General features: G+C 47.9%; 6 protein-coding genes across 6 annotated transcripts in view; 3 read left to right on the top strand and 3 right to left on the bottom strand.

The window, feature by feature from the left end:
• Positions 1-888: 888 nt before the first annotated feature.
• Positions 889-3,868, bottom strand: LOC113203257 (2-oxo-4-hydroxy-4-carboxy-5-ureidoimidazoline decarboxylase). Its single transcript, XM_026417839.2, has 4 exons — positions 3,709-3,868; positions 1,924-2,473; positions 1,595-1,733; positions 889-1,489 (listed from the first exon to the last, which is right to left on the bottom strand). Exons 2-4 carry the CDS (start codon positions 2,471-2,473, stop codon positions 1,312-1,314), a joined length of 867 nt encoding a protein of 288 aa, XP_026273624.2. The 5' UTR covers positions 3,709-3,868; the 3' UTR covers positions 889-1,311.
• A 336-nt stretch (positions 3,869-4,204) lies between these two features.
• On the bottom strand, positions 4,205-7,424 carry LOC113203253 (protein farnesyltransferase subunit beta). The gene is made up of 10 exons (XM_026417836.2): positions 7,257-7,424; positions 6,872-7,015; positions 6,657-6,769; positions 6,364-6,489; positions 6,097-6,267; positions 5,891-6,020; positions 5,665-5,797; positions 5,473-5,584; positions 5,275-5,380; positions 4,205-5,191 (listed from the first exon to the last, which is right to left on the bottom strand). The coding sequence occupies exons 1-10, from the start codon at positions 7,353-7,355 to the stop codon at positions 5,093-5,095; spliced, it is 1,233 nt and encodes a 410-aa protein (XP_026273621.1). The 5' UTR covers positions 7,356-7,424; the 3' UTR covers positions 4,205-5,092.
• Positions 7,425-7,430: 6 nt separating this feature from the next.
• Positions 7,431-9,616, top strand: LOC113203258 (transmembrane emp24 domain-containing protein bai). Its single transcript, XM_026417841.2, has 5 exons — positions 7,431-7,703; positions 7,805-7,925; positions 8,137-8,207; positions 9,038-9,164; positions 9,249-9,616. The coding sequence occupies exons 1-5, from the start codon at positions 7,521-7,523 to the stop codon at positions 9,368-9,370; spliced, it is 624 nt and encodes a 207-aa protein (XP_026273626.1). The 5' UTR covers positions 7,431-7,520; the 3' UTR covers positions 9,371-9,616.
• Positions 9,617-9,924: 308 nt separating this feature from the next.
• On the bottom strand, positions 9,925-11,976 carry LOC113203255 (uncharacterized). The gene is made up of 6 exons (XM_026417838.2): positions 11,614-11,976; positions 11,360-11,467; positions 11,107-11,280; positions 10,771-10,987; positions 10,474-10,675; positions 9,925-10,403 (listed from the first exon to the last, which is right to left on the bottom strand). Exons 1-6 carry the CDS (start codon positions 11,741-11,743, stop codon positions 10,206-10,208), a joined length of 1,029 nt encoding a protein of 342 aa, XP_026273623.1. The 5' UTR covers positions 11,744-11,976; the 3' UTR covers positions 9,925-10,205.
• A 103-nt stretch (positions 11,977-12,079) lies between these two features.
• On the top strand, positions 12,080-13,991 carry LOC113203254 (DNA-directed RNA polymerases I and III subunit RPAC1). The gene is made up of 8 exons (XM_026417837.2): positions 12,080-12,244; positions 12,395-12,463; positions 12,548-12,655; positions 12,782-13,034; positions 13,116-13,298; positions 13,400-13,522; positions 13,604-13,720; positions 13,797-13,991. Exons 1-8 carry the CDS (start codon positions 12,185-12,187, stop codon positions 13,916-13,918), a joined length of 1,035 nt encoding a protein of 344 aa, XP_026273622.1. The 5' UTR covers positions 12,080-12,184; the 3' UTR covers positions 13,919-13,991.
• A 2,834-nt stretch (positions 13,992-16,825) lies between these two features.
• Positions 16,826-18,244, top strand: part of LOC127749238 (ras guanyl-releasing protein 3-like) — a 29,820-nt gene continuing 28,401 nt past the window's right edge. The window contains exon 1 of the mRNA XM_052266592.1: positions 16,826-17,228. The gene's annotated coding sequence lies outside the window, so the exon portion shown is untranslated. The remainder of the gene's footprint in view (positions 17,229-18,244) is intronic.

Here is an 18,244-nt window from a genome sequence, read left to right as displayed (position 1 = left end):
ACGTCACGAGGGACGGACTTGACAATGAGCGAATGCGTGAACAGGGGCATGTCGTCCACGCGACTCGGTACGCACGCCATACCGACCGGCTGACCAACGACGCGCCGGGAGGGGTAAAGACACCTAGTTATGGTAGTTTAGTCTTTGGTAACAAAAACACCTGCATTTATCAGGTGTTTGGAGAGCTAAAGTGTTGTCGCGTGCGGGTGCCCAGTGAGAGTGGGACAGCACGGTGGGACCAGGGGCAGGAGGATGCGCCCCACAGACCGGTACTCCGCGGCGACCACCAAAAGGTCGGCGGCCCAACAGATTTCTCCGAAGTTTGACTGTCCCGCGTGCATTCCACTCGAGGAACTGAACTCCCAATTTATTTGGGGGGCAAGAGCAGCCCACGTGACGTCCTCGTGGCCGTCAATTAAACAACAAAGCACAGTTGTGCCCCCGTCCTACCCCGCCCCTGCCTCGCCCCTGCCCCGCCCCCTGTTCGCCGCGTAGGGGCCGAAATGAGGGAAGGGGCTATCAGCTGTACCGACTTCTTATCGGGCTCGCCGCGGGGTTATCGCCCGAATTGGGCGAGATGTACAGGGCGAGAGCAACCGCCCTTTTAAATGGCTTGAATAATTTTTTTCCCGTGAGAGCAGTTGAGTGAATCAGAAACGGGGACACACTGGAGGAGAGTATAGGGCGTGAGCTATCGGCAATAGTGTATTTCGGCTAACGGAGGAAGAAGAAGAGGGGGTAGAACATAAACGTTTCCGATTGGTCGAGAGATTCTCGCCACTACGGCACACCGGTAGAGGGGGTAGAAGCTCGACCAATCAGGAATCTTTATATTCTACCCGCTCTTTTTCGGCCAATGTTTGCCGAAATACGCTATAAATAAGACAATTTGTTTGTAGTTTTCTTTTTTATTCATTTGACAAGGAACATTTTTGGCCGTCTGACACCACGAGACTGTCTTTCGGGAATGAAAAAAGTCTCACTGGGAAAACGCCCCCAGGACCTTTATCGGTTCCTCTCCCGCATAAGCAGAAAGATTTTTCTCGTAGACCTGCTTCACGAAAATTATCACCGAGTATCACAGACTACGGTAGTTTCATCACTCACTAAGTTTGTACTTCTTGTCAGTATCCTAAACATTACAATAAATAAGAATTGAAAATAAGTTATTACTTGTCCTAATCAAAAAATACTAAGTATAAAAATTTGCCAGCATTTTGTCAGTGAGTTAATCGTATCAGTCATGCTTCTGTGTCATTCCCTCGCTTTGGATGTTTAGCTAAACACAGTGCGATGGACGGGAGTATTTATTCAAGCTGCCACCACTTCGAGGAGTCGCAGCCTGGCGATCTTCTTGACCTCCTTGCGGCCGCTCTCCAGCTCCTGGTCCTTGGTGTTGAGCAGGTGGCTCCGCAGCTTGATGGGCAGCTCGGCCACCTTCGCCTCGCGCGCGCACACCACGAAGGGGAAGCCGAACTTCTCGCGGTACCTGCGGCAGAGCGAGAGAGAGAAAAAGAAAGGATGAAAAACGGACCCATCTTCGCGAACTCTCTTGGGTGCGACCGGCGGGCGGCGGGACAGTTGATATACTCACTCGTTGCAGAGGGGCTGCAGCTCGGACTTCTGCTCCTCGGTGAGCTTGTCCAGCCCCACGCAGCACTTGTGCTCCTTGGTGAGCTTGGACTTGGGGATCAGCGGGAGGTCGCTGAAGCGCTTCAGGAAGCTCTCGATGTCTGTGGAAAGGAAACATTTATTAGACCGTAAGTATCGGTACTTGAGTCATCGGAGAGGGTCGCCCGGTCGTCCCGTGACCGTGAATTTTAAAAGTACTCCTCAGACATCGGGCGATGACCTCAGGCAAACGCGACAAAATAAGTTTATCACGTTGTAACGAGTCGCCTTTTGCGCAGAGCGTTGACTTACAGGTCGGAGGCAGGCCGTCCAGGGCCTGGTTCATCTGGTCCACGAGCTGCTGGGCGCTCTTGTAGGGCCGCAGCTGTGCGAGGGCGGAGCCCAGGGACGGTGTGAAGTTGATGAGGTTCTCCAGCACCTTGGCGCAGCTCGCCCACTCGAGCGTGTTGAGCACGGGGAGGGTGACGGGCAGCTTGGGCACGTAAACGGGTGCAGCGGGCTCTTCGTCCACCTCCACGACGACCTTCTTGGCTGGCGCGGCAGCCTTCTTCTCCGCGGCGGGAGCAGCAGGCTTCTTGTCAGCGGCAGGCTTCTTGTCAGCTGCAGGCTTTTTCTCGGTGGCGCCGGCGGGCTTATTTTCAGCGGCAGGCTTCTTGTCGGCCGCGGGCTTCTTGTCAGTTGCGGGTTTCTTGTCAGTTGCAGGTTTCTTTTCAGTTGCGGGTTTCTTGTCAGTCGCAGGTTTCTTTTCGGCTGCGGGCTTTTTCTCGGCGTCGGACGCCGGCTTTTTGGGAGCCGACTTGGCGGGAGCAGGCTTGGCGGCGGTCTCTGTGGCGGTGGGCATCTGCAACGTGACAAACGTTATGTGGAATGTGGACGACTGACCAACATTGGGTGGAACCCGGCGGCACCCAGTACTGACTGACAGAACTCACAGTGCTGACAACCAGCACGTGTCTCCTCTCCTGTATCGGTCCTCGCGGCCTCTGCCTGTCAGACGGCCCGCTACCCACCACCCACCGGCAGAGTTGCCCAGCCCAGGGAGGGATTAACCAGAAAGAGTGTCCGCCATTCGCCGTTACGAATCTGTCAAGTCCACCCTTGGCTCGGCCAGCCCCATAGCGCCTGATGGGTAGGCAACATCTCGCCAACAATGCGCGTGTGTAGTGCGCGGTGGCCTACCCCGAGCCTCGCAGGCGCCGAGCCCTCGATAATTTGCCGATAAATGAATCGGAGAAAATGTGACATACTTTATGGGCGATCCCTGAGTTGCAGCTCGCTAGGCCCCCTTGGGTGCCGTCTGCGGGCCCTGCGGGCGCGGCCGGGCCGGCCGGGCAGGCGCTCGGGTGCTAATTATTGCAACATTTGTCTTCGGCAACATTGTCGGTCGCAGAAGCCGTGCGGTGCGGGCCGCGCGGGACTCAAGCCAAACCGGCGACACGGCGCGATCCTGGTGATACGACCCCGCGGCGTACACGGGCGAAGAGAGAAGGGGGGGGGGGCAACCCCCAGCCCAGCGCTTTTAAGTAACTTTCGCCGCAGGAACCGTCAAAAACCTTCGAAACGAATCCCGTATGTCACCTCCTCCCTCACAGCCGGCAATATCCTACAAATAACACGGGCGCTGCTGGCTGGTATAGGCAGAGGCAGGCGGCGCGACTGGCCGCCGCCACGAGTCGCCGTGTGGCCGGCCCCATGTGAGTGCGGCGCGGCGCGGCGCGGCGCGGATGCGCCAGCGGCCAGCGTGTCGCGGCCGCGACGCGGCGCCCCCCCGGTGCGCACCACACTGCGCAGCGCCGGCAGCGCTCTCGCGGGTCCAGCACTTGTCGGCCCAGCCTGCCCTGACTGACCTGCACCCCCTGAAGGGAGGCCCAACGGGCGGGGCCGCCGTTGCGGGAGAGAAAACTTTTCGCCACGACCAGAGAAACGACACGACAGCATCTTCAAACAAAACACGCACGCGCGTCGCAGAACCGTCGCGTGCGGCACTTCTCCGGGGCGCCCGGCCCGGCGCCCGGCGCGACGGCGGGGTTCAGAGGAGTCAGGTGCAGCGGCTTGTACGGCTGCGGCGTCCTTTACCTTGAACGGGTGGAGGAAGGTCGGGTGGTCTGTTGCCGAGGCGCGCACTCAAGTCAGACTGGGGAGAGGAGGAGGAGAGGGAAACAGACCCTCAGCTGTCAGCCAGCTGTGTGCAAGTACTCTCCTATCCCCTCCCCCGCGAGGCTCCGCGAAGCGAGCCGCCGGCATTATCACTACACGCCACGACACCTCCTCTTCTGTCTCCCTCGCTCGCTCTGTCTCTCTTTAGCAGCCATCGGCGGCCATGTGGTATATTGGTCGGCACCGGGGGGGCACCGGGGGGCCGAGTGCACACAGGCATCGCGAGGATCGCCAGCCGACTCAATTGACAGGCAATTAATGCACGGGCACACCCAATTGCTTGAGGTCTGGAAGGAAGGTGTGGCAGCGCGGGGCACGGAGGGCCGCCTCTCCACCTCCACATTGGTGTAGACGTGTGAAAGCGATGACTAGGGTCCTCTTTTAGGGTCCATCACAAATGAGCCGATGCAATAAGTAGATGCAGGATGGTCTTATTGTTCAGTTCTTGTACATAAATTAAAGTACAGCGACGCAGGCAGTAATGAGTGAAATGACTAACATGCGGTCCTTTCAAATCGAATAATGATAATAATACAAAATACCAGGGGACAAGACTCTGATTCAAAACAAAAACAAGAAAGGGAAAAAGGGAGATATTAGAAAACAATACACACAATACAAGAAGCAAACAAACACTCAGAGTAAAAATTAATGTTTGGTAGGCGACATTTTGTTGTCATTAACAGCATTAAACTAAACATTTCATAAAAAGAAAGTGGTACAAGTTATAAAATAAAAAATATAGAAGTTGAAATACAAGAAGCTACTCACAAAATACAATACAATGGCAAGTCTAAGCACTGCACACATTCAACAAACTTCTACATTTTTTTAAATTGTTTCATATGTCTATCAAATTCATAAAGACTATAACAAGAAGACACATAATACAGGCCTCTATGTCAACCAACTGGCAGTCTCCTGAATTCTCCAAACAGTATTGTCTAAGGACATAAAACCCCAAATGAGGGAAAACATCTTCAACTCTATAATTAACATCTGTATGACGATTGATGAAGATTATACTGAGTGCATTATGGATAAAAAGAATACGTCAATGTGCTCAGAAAAATTACTGGCTTCTCAAACCCTTCAAATCTTCAATGTAGCACTACAATTAAGCACATACTCGAACCTTGCTCTGAGTACAATTTTGATGCACAGTCTTTTTATCATTGAGTGGTAAGAGTAAAATATCACAAGATTGGATGGGTGCTGCTGCCAAAATTGATTTGCCTATAGCTGTTATGGCACAAACAAATACCCTGGAAGAATCATATTCACCAACAATTTTTTCTTTAAATCAGGGGATGCCAATCTGAGGTACAGGTAAATTTTCAAAATATTTCATCGTTTTCACAGCTGAATCAAATGTTATGTTGAACATAGGATGAATTGGTGCCTGAAACAAGATTAATTCTATAGGAAATCTCTGCTGGTAAAATTTCATTTGAAGAGGAACATCTATGCACATCATATACTTACAAGAAGATTGATTTTTGATCCAACAACATATTTTTTAACCAAAGAAGTGTGTTGAGCAATGGATAGGCCACTCAATGCGTAACATGTGTGATATAGATCTCTAGGTCTGAATAAAAAAGAAAAGAAAAGTACACCAAAAGTTTAAGTGGAAAACTATTTTCTTTCAAAAAGAAAGATTCAGCAAGATGAGAAACTCACTTTCCAGGTTTATCAATAAGTCCTCCAGAAGATTGTTGACAGCACATAAGAATGTATTCTTGAAGAGCTTCCTGATTGAATAACCACCTATCTGAATTAACAATACTTTTATCTGAAACAATTACAAAAGTACAATTACTTTCCCTCAGAACAATTTGTAGTACCCCTGTAAATAATCATCAAGTAGCTTACTTTCTTTAAATAAAATATTGTGAAGAAATAAAAATGCTCCTCCTTGCCAAAATGAATAACAAGCATCAACAAGCTTGTTAGTTCTACCCTGAAAGCCACCTTCCAATCTCATTTGTCGGTTTGTAATCCATCGCTGAAAGACAAAAGAAGTAAAAAAGGAAAATTAGTCCTTAGATTAGAATAAAATTAACATGAGATGAGATGTGATTGACAATAATTTTTTCACCATAAATGCTTTCATGTCACACAAGTGTTCCTTTCCAAGCATGAAAAGGGCAGCAAGGCCACAAAATGAGTAACCACCATGGGCCTCCATTCCTGGACAAGCCGAAAACCCTCCCTCATAGGATTGACACCTGATAGGAATGGAAAAAGTCAGTGTTTTTGGTTCATCACCTCATAGCTTACTGCAGCAACACAATAAATACTTACCCAACAATCCATTCTGCACTTCCTTCAAACAACTCTGGGGTAAATATATTGGTAAGTTTGGAAACGGAGAGGGCACAATATGCACCCCTAACATCTACTTCACCGTTTTCATGCATAAAAAATGACCCGTCAGGCTGTCTAAGTGACCATAGGAATTCGAGAAGTTTTTCTCTATGCAACAAATGATGTAAAAGTAAACAGATGTTACTAAGTGTAATAAGAATAGTACTAAAAAATTAGATTTGTCAATATAAGTACTGTACGTACCTGTTTATGACACCAAAAGCCTCATTTGTCCCAATGGTACAAAGAGCATTTACTGCTGCATATGTACAAGCTAGATGAGGAAGTTGACCAGGACCACCTCCAAAGCCTCCATTAGGAGACTGACACCTAACAAGAAATCAGGTCACGGTCAAATCATGCAAAACTTATTAATAGATAAGTATCACCTTGAATAGCTTTGACAGAATTCAAAAGTGGCAGATCAAAAAATTTCGGAGCATAGCAAATGTTAATAGATGAAGGTTTAGTTATACTGACTATTATAATTTCCTTACTTGGCAAGAAATCCCACAATTTTAGAACATTCTTCCGGTTCTATGTGTTCTTCTAAGAGAGCTAGAGAATGAAGCGACCAATACACCAACCATGGTCTGCTGCTATCCAGGCACTAGAAAAGAAATTTAGCAAAAACAAATTTTTTATTGATGATGATGACATAGTGATGATACTTAAAAGAGAAAAGGAAATTAATTGTAGTGGTTCAAAGTACCTGGTAAGATTCGTGGAGGTGAAGGAGACTCCCTTTAATGAAGGCTGCATGCTTTTGTCGTAATAGGAGTGGGCAATCAATATCAACTTCAGCTCTCTTGTCAAACAATTCAAATCGACTTAAAACTGTCTTCTCAACTTCTTCCTAAGACAAAGAATCACATCTCTTTGACGCAAACTGAATGACACAAATGACTGACAATTGGGAAAAGGTATTAGGGGGATGATTTTCTTGATTCGGGATAACAACACCACAAAAACAACATCTGATTATGAATGGGAAGAAGCCCCATAACCTTAAAATACCCATGTAAGGCTATCGTAGGGGAGCTCTTAGATCGCAAACACGAATCCAATGCATTAGTTCGACGAGAAAAAATACTAACTTGTTCAATACTCGATGCAGTACGACGATCCTCATCCCTAAATCTTTCAGCTTCAATTTCCTCTAAATTTCTACGGTTTACGGGTTCCATCTCCGCCATGATATCTGTTTTTTGAGTCCTATCGCGGGTAAGTGGTAAGTGGATGTCGTCTGCTATCAAAGGCAGTGCCCGACGTGGTGAACAGCAGACGATCGGACATTTTAGAGTATGGCTGCCACATTGACATAAACTCTGACGGTTGAAGGTTTAGAAACGTCTATCAAAATGAACAATTTGTCGTACGTGTTCGCATTGCTATTTATTGGATTGCCATGGAAGGCAGAGGGAATTATGTGGTTTCTCGAACCGAACACACAAAAATGTTTGAAGGAGGAGTTACAGCAAAATGTGCTCGTAACCGGGGATTATGAAGTATCTCCAGCTCCCGGCCAGAAAGTGAATTGCATTGTATGTTTACAAAAAAATAATCTGTGAGATTTATATTCCGTTATTACTTGTTTATAAAATTAATATATCTTTTCCTTTTTCTTGCCTCATTATTTATTTAGGTACGGGACTCAAAGGGCCACATTTTATATCAGAAGGAAGACATATCCAAAGCCAGGTTTACATTTGTTACTGAAACATATGATATCTTCGAAGTTTGTTTTGCATCTTATGTCCCTCCCCGTAAGTAATATTAATGTTCACAGACCATTTAATATTTCACTCCATTTATCCTGTTTGCCGTTCTTTCAATGTCAGAGAGGAAAATATGATGATTATTTTGATGATGGTTCTTATTGAAAGTTCACCGTTTTTACTTCCTCTAAGACTTCTATACTTCAGCCCAAAGGAAATAGAAAATGACGAAATTGTGTTGTGTTTGTTGAATCTATAGATCAGCATGGTATCCGCCAGGAAGTATCCCTTGTCACAAAGCATGGAATCGAGGCAAAGAGTTATGAAGCTGTAAGTATTTTTTTAACATTTCCGTCATTGTTGAGGTATTTGCAGTGTAAGCCCACTAAGTTATGATAAATTTAAGTTGGGGGGAGGGGGGGGGGATAACTGACGGCACAATTGTTGTCCAGTGACCAATCATTCTCTTTTTTAAATGTTTATGAACATCTATTTTTCTTTCGGTGAATTCAATTTCAAACCTTCAGAAAGTTGTCTTTCTATTTTTCCCCCCATTTCTATAATCTAACATACTTCTCTTTCTGATGGTGTGGTGATTTCTGATCGGTGCCGATGAAGCTGGTAAAGTAAATAACTCATGTCTTTTGTGCTGTGGACTAGTGAAGCACTTGGTGTATCGCAGAGCATCAGCTTAACATAACATTGTTTGTAGAGTGGTTTTAATGATTTCCCCACAATATTGCAGTAGGAGAATCATCAGTCCTGAATTCTAACATTTCTGATAACTGAGCCTTTTCCTACTGACAATATATTAATATTAACATTTAAGGAATTCTCACCTGCACCTAGATGACTGTTCAATATTAATCCTCAGAGATATTTATTCTTGACCCCTAAATATTTCTGTCTAGTCTCAGACCAACAGATTGAATTGTCTTCCTCTGATCCCAAGATCCCAAAGTATTCCTCTCCTTTCATTTAAATGGATGTTGCTTAATTTGCGTAGAGTTTAGAACACATTTTACTTTTTTTCATAGCATTTACCTACTTTTAACTATCCATAGAAATCAATACTGAAGTTTACAGGTTGTTTGAATGTGTGTAGTGTGCATTGCACATTTTATAATAAAACAATTCTAACTGTTTGTCTATTATTCCAGCTTGGGGAGGCTGCAAAGCTGAAGCCCATGGAAGTGGAACTGAAGAGATTAGAAGATATGTCAGAGTCCATTGTTCAGGATTTCTCTCTCATGCGTAAACGTGAGGAAGAAATGAGAGATACGAATGGTAGCTATTAGTTCTTGGATTTTCCTCATGATTGAATTTTTTTTGTATTATTGCTAATTTTTCTTCTCCATTTTCTATCTACAGAATCAACAAACAGTCGTGTCCTTTACTTTAGCGTATTCAGTATGTGCTGCTTATTAGGTCTGGCAACTTGGCAAGTTTTGTACCTTAGACGATTCTTTAAGGCAAAGAAATTGATTGAATAAACCTTCTCCATAAGACCAATTTCATTTTGAAAATGACTGAAACACTGGAGAGCTAGTATTGTGGGATTTGAGCTCTGTGTATTCTCTGTTCTTTTGATACTGATCTAGATATAAGGAGAAATTTGTGTTGAACTTAAGCAGAACATGCAGGGAAAATTTGTTCAAGTTTCCATTGTGATCATTAATATTTATTGTGTGTGTGTGGCTATGTGTTCTTGTTGAAATCCACGAGGTGCGATGATTGTAGATCAGTTATTTCCTGTGATGTAGCCCAACCCCACCCTCTTTTTCAAAGTAGTCTGTACTCCCTCATAAGCAATTGTGCCTACCAGTTTTATAATAATCATTTCTCATTTAACCTGTCATGTAGCTGAATGTAAATTTCTATGTACTGTATTTGGTTTAAGGCTTGGCGTCATTTGATTTTTACCTGGAAAATGTTTTTGTTTGTGTGATTTTAAGAATTGGTTTATTTTCTCATTGTTCATAATGGTGGCCACATTGAAATGGAAATCAAGACAGTACTACATTAAAAAAAAAGATCTTAAACCAACTACAGAAGGTATCTTTTATTCAAGAAATACATCTAGCATGCGTGCTTTCATCAATGCATTGTACATATATACATGTGTTATTTTTAAAAAAAATAATTTAAAAAAATAGATTGCTTAGAAATTATATATCAGGGGTGCTTAAGTCTTTTCATAATTCCAGTCTTAACAAGTGAGATAAACAAGTCGTATCAGGCCTGCTCAAAAAATGGAAGGCAAGTTAAAATTAAAATGTCATCTAAATAAAATATACAAAAAAGAAGATGAGTATTCACAATAAATGTTTAAGAAGATATTTTCTTGGGGCTTATGCTTTTAATGAGATCAAATGTAAATTTGTGTAACTTGTAACCTTCTGATGGGTTCAAGATATATTTCTTGATTGGTGTTTCTCGGCAGTTGCTTATGTAGATCCCTGATCGGTTCTCAATAGCGGGTGAAATTGCTGCATGTACTATAGGCATAGCACCATTCTCAGGAGACTGAAACAAGGCAAAGCAATGGTGAAATTTATAAAGAACTGACAAGTAATGAGCTTGATGTGGGTTATACCTTAAACAGCAGCTTTGGAACCCAGGGCAAAAATTTTTTGAAAGCTGTTCCATCAAAGAGTTCTGTGTTCACTATACCAGGATGAACTGCATATACATTTACAGGAATATTATTTTCAGTGAACAAGCGTGACATGTGTACTGATGATATAAGCTGAGCCAATTTGGATTGGGCGTATGCAGCACTGGCAATGTAGCCACTTCTGAAAAATAAGATGGCCACAGGTATTACAAGAAATAATTTCAATGAAAGATAAAAACAATGACTCCAGTTTTTAAGAAGACCAGTTTAACATACTTGTTATTGAAATCTGAGTAATTAATGGTTCCTGCTGCATATGCACAAGAAGAAACATTTACAATACGAGACTTTGTTCCATTAGAACTTTGACGCCCTGCAGTCTCAAGAGATGGCAACAACTCTTGAGTCAGGACAAAGTGACCAATATAATTCACAGCTTGTTGTGATTCAATTCCATCTTCTGTCAGAGAAAATGGCACAAACATAATGCCAGCTGAAAAGAGGAGATTTTAAATTGACTGAGTATTTAAAAGATGGGTAAATCTGAATGGTTATTTATGAGAAAGACTTAATAGATTAAGCAAGTGAGAAAGAGGATATAAGCTGACATACCATTGTTCACGAGGATGTTGATTTTTGGATGCGCAGACACAACCTTCCTGGCGAATGTTCGTACAGAGGTCAATGATCCAGTGTCAAGTTTGAAGCATTCTGCAGTACCTTTAGTGATACCTGCAGCTCGCAAGCTTGCAATAGCAGTTTCACCTGCCTCTGTGTTGCGGCATCCTATAAGAAAACCAAAAGGCGTAATCAGCGTAATCATAGATAGATAGATAGATTAATTATCATTGAAAACAATAAATACCTATAATCACATGCATGTTGCACTGCAGTAGCATCCGAACTACGTGCAAACCTATTCCTCGAGATCCACCAGTAACAACAGCAATTTGGCCCGTCTTGTCAATGATATCTAAAAATAAAGCATCATCTTCAATATTTCAAAAGTTGTAGTATAGGCCATAGATGGGACGTTATAAAACTTTTCAAAACAGGCGGATAGGCCATGAGTAAGAGGGATGAACTTTACATAGGAGGAGATGATGCAACTTTACTCACCAACCCTGTTGTCTTTGGCGTAAATGAAATCTTCAAGCTGTGCTGTTGAGCCGAGGGCGTAGTACACGATCTGGTACCTGATCTCGGCCACTATCTTCTTTAAGAACTCCAAGATAAGGAAGAGAACCATGTTGGAGCAGGTTTAAGTACGATGAAGAACACAGATCACTTCAAGAGATGCACGAAATCCAAAGATGGCAACACAACTCCTTGCACCCAACTTTCTCAAACGAGAGTCGAATGGGCAGCTCACAGCAGTTGAGGCTGGACAGGACAGCTGTGAAGTGAGCAGGAAACTTTCACTTTCACCGCACACCGCACCCACCGCTGTCGTTGGTTTGGCTGTTTGTTTACCCTCATACCCCCTCGTCTCGTACTACCCCTACCCCCTCTTCCCCTTCCCTTCCCTCCAACCTCCTTAGTGACGTCATACGGCTTTCCTGCAGTACGGCCCCATGCCCCTGCCCCACAAGACTCCTCAGAATATGGAAAATTGGTTATTCACCGCTAACACAACCACAACACACGTGTAGCTTGAAAACATAACTCGTCGCCGAATTTGAACGGGAAAATGGATAATTTAGAAGAGTCTAAGTCGAGGTTCATTCTCAACGAATACGGCGTTGCTAATGTGAGTCAATGTTATGTTTTGCTTCCCTACTTTGTGTACATTTCCCTCTTTCTATATTCAAAAGACTTAACAGAACCTAAATCATGCCTATGTTTTTAACAACAATCTTCTTGTCATATCTTACATTTTGTTTCTGTTTTGAAATGTTAGGTAAATGCGACTGATTATCCTGGTGGTTTTAACTGTGAGGAACCATGGAGCCACAGCAAGTTCGAAAAGGTTTGGGCTTTTGTGAACTCCTCTGTTTTCAACTGTGATGTGCTTTCGTTTCGCAATTATAAACAAGTCTCGTAATCTTTTCAGAAATTCTCAATAGAAATTGTTCGTTACAACAAGACAGAGATGGAATTTGACTTAATAGGAGTTCATGCTGCTATAGCGAATGCCTTCAGACGTGTCTTACTGTCAGAGGTAAGGTGTCAAAATCATCTGAAATTGCTTGTATAAATTTAGTTGTTTTCATTGTCATTGGTAATTATCTTATTTTTTTCTCCAGAATTGTTCCAAGTCACATTTGTTTTGTTTCCTGATTTCTAGGTTCCTAGTATGGCAATTGAGAAGGTAAAAATTTTCAATAATACTTCATTGATTCAGGATGAAGTTTTAGCTCACAGATTAGGTTTAATCCCATTGCGAGCTGATCCGCGAATGTTTGAATATAAAGCTGATCCAACAGCAGATCCAACTGAACAAGATACCCTTGAGTTTGAATTGAAAATAAAATGTAAATGGAATAGCAGTTCTCACAAAGATGCCACCCACCCCGATGATCTTTACAGGAATCACAACGGTATTGTTCAGAATTTTTCAAATGAAAACCTGTTAATTTTTCATGATAAATCGTTTCTTGACCGTTCTTTTCACCTTGCAGTTTATTCTAAACATTTAAAATGGATGCCTATTGGCGGTCAAGCTGACATTTTTAAACCAGATCAGGTTGGTCCTGTTTTTGAAGACATTCTGATCAATAAAATGAGGCCAGGTCATGAGATGGACCTAAGATTGCTTGCTGTCAAAGGTTTGGGCAAAGACCATGCTAAATTTTCCCCAGTTGGTGAGCAGTTGGAAATTTTATGAGTTTTTGCAGTGGATAATTATTAACTACCTATTGCAAAGAAATTTTGAACTATCAATATGTGTGTTGGTTTTGTTCAGCTACTGCTTCGTATCGTCTCCTACCAGAAATAACTTTGACCAAAGATGTAGAGGGAGAAATGGCAGAGCGTTTGCAAAAATGTTTTTCTCCAGGTGTAATTGATGTGGAAGATAATGGACATGGTCAGTAAAACCAGTTCCTCTTATACATACTAAACCAAACTATGATTTCTGTATAAGCTTTTGTCTCTGTATTATTATTAGGAAGGAAAAAGGCCAAAGTGAAAGATGCTCGATATGATTCCTGCAGTCGAAATGTTTTCCGCTATGATGATCTGAAAGATTCTGTGAAAATGGCTAGAGTGAAAGACCACTACATCTGTAAGTACTGCTATTTTCTCTTGTGCATTTCTGGAAGTTTGTATCTAATTAATTTCATGAAATATTTTCATTTTAGTTACTATTGAATCAGTGGGTGCACTTCCCCCTGATGTTCTCTTCATAGAGGCTCTCAAGGTATTAAAGAAGAAGTGCACCTATTTCCTAGATGAGCTGAATGAAAATTCTAATAATAAATGAAAGGGGAGAAAGTATTGTGACTGTTATGTGGAAAAAGAATAGCGTAAGTGAAATAAATACTGTTGTACTTAAATTATTGATATTTGCATCTCCTTTAAACGACCCTGTGGGTTCAAGTTTCCTGTGCCGCCGGCCGCCTGTAAGTTGTTGCTGACGGGTGCACACTTCTGTGATCAGAGCAAACAAACCAGTCACCGAGTCCTTCAGAGGGGTAGGGATGGTCTTCCCCGCGGCTCCGAGGGAAGACGGAAGACGCTGTCAACATCTCGGCGCCAGTGCGCGGTGCGGCTGCGACAGGATATGGCGACGATGCTTCAGAGGTTGCTTTGGCCTGGCAGGTACCCGCGAGGGGAATTCTGAAAGCGAACGGGAGATGGGGGTTTTGCTCGCTGCAAGTCGCTGCGGCCGCTCTACCCCAAGCAGCCGAGACCCTGCAGCCGCGTCGATACGCCACGGTCGCACTTCGGCCTGGGGCTCGACTCGGTTGGACTGGTGCATGAAGGAAAGTCTGTACCGGGTGTAACAGAATGGGCGCTGCAAAGTTGTGGGATTGCATACCCTCTTGGGCCGCCAGCGCCATGGCGCCTCTCTGGTGGAGACAGTAGGGGTAGGCAAACCCGCAACACTGCAGCGTTCACCCCGATACACCCGCTACGATACGCAAGGGCGCAGCGTCAGCGTCGCTTCGGTCCCTTTGGATCCTTCGGATCCTTCGGACCTCATCGGACAACTGCGCTCGAGCGAAGCAAGGGCGTAGTACCCCACCGACACGCAATGCAGCAATTTCCTCGTTGCCATCCAGGAGGACGAGGGGCATAGGGTCTGCTGGCGCTACCCGCTCTTTGTCTTATGTGGAGCTCGATTGGACGGGGCAGGATCGAATGTAGGCGAGGCCCGCTTCGGGCCGTGGGTTCTGCACGTGTCGTGCCCGCCCCGCCCGTGCCCCCAGTCCTTTGGCTTTGGCCGAGCTGCCGGCTCCTTTTTGGTCGCTTTGGTTATTTTCGTTCCTTCGGCCCACCGGAATACTCCACCTGTGGAGCGGGCGCGGGGCCGGCGGCCCGTGTGCTCCGGGCTGGGGCCGCCGCCACACTATACCCCTCTGACCCATTCGCGCCCCATTCTGCCCCGGACGTCACGCGAGAGGGAGGGAGAGAGAGAGCGAGAGAGGGGAGGGTGCGACTGACAAGCCAGCGCACTTCCATAAAATACGACCTCCCCGTTACCTCCGGCGGCATGGCGTGGCGCGGCACCTTGAGGACAGCATCCCCTCCCTCCTGCCCCCCCTCCTGCACGTGAGTGGCGCGGGTCGTAAGACCCTCTTGCGCACCCTCACGTCCCCGCCCTGCCGCCAGAGGAAAACCGCGCGTCGGCAATGGGTAACATGAACGTCCTTTGTCACCCGGGCGCCAATAATGTCGTTCCTGCTCCGCCTTGCTGCTCATCTACCTCTCCAAATGCGACGTATTCTGTGAGGTCGTCGCGCTGTACGTGCAACGTGAGCGTGCGCCTATGTTGCCTATATAGACGCACGGCGGCGTCTTGGCCGCGTAGTCGCGTGCGGGAGGGAGGACGACAACAACGTGCCGCCCCCGCGTCCTCTCCGTCGGGGAGGTTAACTACGGCGTGGCGCTCCCGTGTCCACCCCATCGGGGAGGACGACAACAACGTGCCGTCCCCACGTCCACCCCATGGGGGAGGACGACAACGCCGTGCCGCCCTCGCGTTCACCCCGTGCGCGCGGACGGACGTCAAGTAGTGCCCGATGTGGATCGGCCGCCGCCACCTGGTCTGGTGTACGTCATGGTGCCCTCGGAGGCGTCCCCGCACGCTGCGCACCTGCGGCATAGGAACAACACCCGGCCCTTCGCCTGCCATCGGAATCGAACCGAATCGAGTGGAATCGAACGGTTTGACGTCACGATGCCGCGGCGGGCGGCGCCGGGGCCGCAGCGGGTGCGTGACGTCAGGAATGGCGTCAAATTTTGTCGATTTGCGTCGCGGTCGTCGGAGGGGAACCGCTGCCCCGCGCCACCGCATATATATAAGGATATATAGGGCCGGACGCGTGGCGGCGCCCGGCGTGGCGCGGCGTGGCGGGGAGGAGTAGAGGGCCCCACACTCGCGCAGTCGTGTTTGTGTTGGAGGGGGTCATCGCGAGTGCAAACGCAAGTAGTTTAAAAGTTTGCAGAGTGCAAATCCCGTCCCCCACTTCATGAAAGTCGGTTTTCAGGCGAGGGGAAAGCAGACGGCACGGAGGGAAGAGAGGGGGTAAATGGGGACGGGGGAGGATGCCCCACATTTTTGGGTTGCTAAAACTTCCCACGCTTGTCTCGTTAAAAGTATAGACACACGAGGAGCGGGGGGCCCGGGCGAGGACAGTCCACAAAGTTAACGCGGGGACTGGCCGGGAAAAGGGCGAAATGGGAGTGCAAAAAGTTTGAATCAACTGTCAAACGGGTGATGTGACGGCGGACGTCTATTCGCCCCAGCTGCCGAGACTGCTGCCGACGGCTCCCCTCTTGCTCCAGAAACAGCGCGACTCCGTTCACGCGGGCCGGGAGTGAAGCATGGATGGCCTTTCAAGGTGGGTTTTAATGAGAAAACCATTGTAGGTCAAATGCCAAATTATCGGCAAACTGCCGGTTTCTAACCGGTAGGGTTATCGGCAAAATACCAACCACTCCAGTGGTGCCCGTTGTCAGTGGTGAGGCCCCGCCTGCCGGGCCCCGCCGCCAGGCCCGCCGTGTCCTGCCCCGCCTCGTAGTACTCACTAGTATGAGCGGGGGAAGGGGAGGCCACCCGGGGGCGCGGGTGGGGAGGGGGAGGGGCGTAGCGCCGCGGTGGGGCTTGGCGCGGTGCGCGGCGCTACGCGGCGCAGGCTCGGCGCAAGCGCGCAACAGTAGTAGCAGCATGGTCGGCGAGGGGGACGGCCGCACCGTTGGCTCCGCCGCAGGGGCCCTTGGCAGCAGGGCGGCTGGGCTGGGCTGGGCTGAGCTGCACCCCCCTGTGTCCGCGCGCGGCGCGCCCGCGAGTGAGTGAGCGAGCAAGCGGAGGAGTGAGCGAGCGAGCGCGAGCGAGTGAGTGACAAGAGTGGCGGACATCGCCGTCGTAGTGCTGCTCGCCCGAGCCCCCGCCCCGCCTTGTCGTCGACGCGAAGGGCGCAGCTGGCGCAGCGGTGGCGTCCGGGCCCGTGCTGAACAGGCCGCCCGGAGCCGCGCCCGGACCCGGAGCCGCACCCGGAGCCGCGCCCCCCGGGCCCGGAGCCGGCGGAGCCGCGGGAGGCAGGCGGCTGGCCCCTGCCCGCTCACAGGTGAGTCCCACCGTCCCACCCCCGGGCCCCGGGGCGGTCGCCATTGTTTGTTGTTATTGAATCCCTCCCCTCCCCCGCCCCCGCCCGCCCCTTCCGGTCGTGTCGTGCCCAGGGGAGGCTGCCGCCGTCCCCTGCTCGCCGCCGATGGTTATCGAGGTGCCCCGGACCGGAACAACCCCGCCGGCCGCAGGTGACCCTGCCCGCCCCCTCGGCCTCCTGCTGTTGGCGCGGCGGGGACCCCCCGATGAATGCCGTCTGTGTCGCACGCGCCCGTCGGCGACGTGCTCTGCCGCCGCCGAGGCCGCCGCCCCACCAGACACGTGCGTTGTGAGGCCCTGTCGCCCTCCCGAGCTCCCCCTGCGTCACACGATGACGGTTCTGACGTTGGTTGCGCGACAGACACGGGCAACTGGCGGCGCCTTTATGCTGCGGGGGGTTCGTCGCCCTAGGAGGCAACCTTTTCCCCTGTCACCACCTGCACCCGACGTCCCAAAGCGTTCAACCAAGGGTGCAACGGCCAAGAACTGACAACACTTCTGGTGCTGGTCACTTTCTAATTTTCAAAATAAAATAAAAGACCCTATATTGCGTGTGTTGCATATATTGTTGGTTTCATGGACGCAAATACTTGTAAGCATTGAAAGTTGCACTAAGTTCTTATGTTATTATGCCATTTGCGCATGTATCTGACCTACCTGAAACAGTCGGGTGTCCACTCTGAATCACCCGGTACATAGTTCTCTAAGACGCAGCGTTTTGCCGGTTGAACAATTAGATATCAGTGTAACCTATTGGGGTGGGTTCTTATCGGCCGCTTTAGGGATCGTCCTAAAAGTACATTCGTGTTTCTCAGATCATTTGGAAAATTACGCAAGCTTAGCGCCTGCGAGACTCGGGGTAGGCCACCCCGCAATACACGAATGCCCTGCAGACAGGATGTTGCCTACCTACCAGGCGCTATGACACCTAGCATAGGCTAAACTTGGCAGGCTCGAAGTGGCGGCAGACGGACGCAC

This window comes from Frankliniella occidentalis, unplaced genomic scaffold (assembly GCF_000697945.3).
Source record: "Frankliniella occidentalis isolate FOCC.00 unplaced genomic scaffold, Focc_3.1 Scaffold41, whole genome shotgun sequence".
In the NCBI taxonomy this organism is placed as follows: domain Eukaryota; kingdom Metazoa; phylum Arthropoda; class Insecta; order Thysanoptera; family Thripidae; genus Frankliniella; species Frankliniella occidentalis.
Note: the sequence above shows the minus strand (reverse complement) of the source record. Positions and strands in the feature narration are given on the sequence as shown.

Excerpts from the sequence above, each read along its gene's own strand:
- LOC113203257 (XM_026417839.2), bottom strand. The coding sequence starts at position 2,473 with ATGCCCACCGCCACAGAGACCGCCGCCAAGCCTGCTCCCGCCAAGTCG. Across the intron at positions 1,734-1,923 it reads GGACGGCCTGCCTCCGACCT|ACATCGAGAGCTTCCTGAAG; the intron begins GTAAGTCAACGC and ends TCCTTTCCACAG. Across the intron at positions 1,490-1,594 it reads CTGCAGCCCCTCTGCAACGA|GTACCGCGAGAAGTTCGGCT; the intron begins GTGAGTATATCA and ends GCTCTGCCGCAG.
- LOC113203258 (XM_026417841.2), top strand. The coding sequence starts at position 7,521 with ATGAACAATTTGTCGTACGTGTTCGCATTGCTATTTATTGGATTGCCA. Across the intron at positions 7,704-7,804 it reads GCCAGAAAGTGAATTGCATT|GTACGGGACTCAAAGGGCCA; the intron begins GTATGTTTACAA and ends TTATTTATTTAG. Across the intron at positions 8,208-9,037 it reads AGGCAAAGAGTTATGAAGCT|CTTGGGGAGGCTGCAAAGCT; the intron begins GTAAGTATTTTT and ends CTATTATTCCAG.
- LOC113203255 (XM_026417838.2), bottom strand. The coding sequence starts at position 11,743 with ATGGTTCTCTTCCTTATCTTGGAGTTCTTAAAGAAGATAGTGGCCGAG. Across the intron at positions 11,281-11,359 it reads CAACATGCATGTGATTATAG|GATGCCGCAACACAGAGGCA; the intron begins GTATTTATTGTT and ends GTTTTCTTATAG. Across the intron at positions 10,676-10,770 it reads TACTCAGATTTCAATAACAA|AAGTGGCTACATTGCCAGTG; the intron begins GTATGTTAAACT and ends CTTATTTTTCAG.
- LOC113203254 (XM_026417837.2), top strand. The coding sequence starts at position 12,185 with ATGGATAATTTAGAAGAGTCTAAGTCGAGGTTCATTCTCAACGAATAC. Across the intron at positions 12,464-12,547 it reads GCCACAGCAAGTTCGAAAAG|AAATTCTCAATAGAAATTGT; the intron begins GTTTGGGCTTTT and ends TAATCTTTTCAG. Across the intron at positions 13,035-13,115 it reads TCTTTACAGGAATCACAACG|TTTATTCTAAACATTTAAAA; the intron begins GTATTGTTCAGA and ends TTCACCTTGCAG.
- LOC113203253 (XM_026417836.2), bottom strand. The coding sequence starts at position 7,355 with ATGGCGGAGATGGAACCCGTAAACCGTAGAAATTTAGAGGAAATTGAA. Across the intron at positions 6,021-6,096 it reads AGTGCAGAATGGATTGTTGG|GTGTCAATCCTATGAGGGAG; the intron begins GTAAGTATTTAT and ends CATTCCTATCAG. Across the intron at positions 5,585-5,664 it reads CAATATTTTATTTAAAGAAA|ATAAAAGTATTGTTAATTCA; the intron begins GTAAGCTACTTG and ends TAATTGTTTCAG.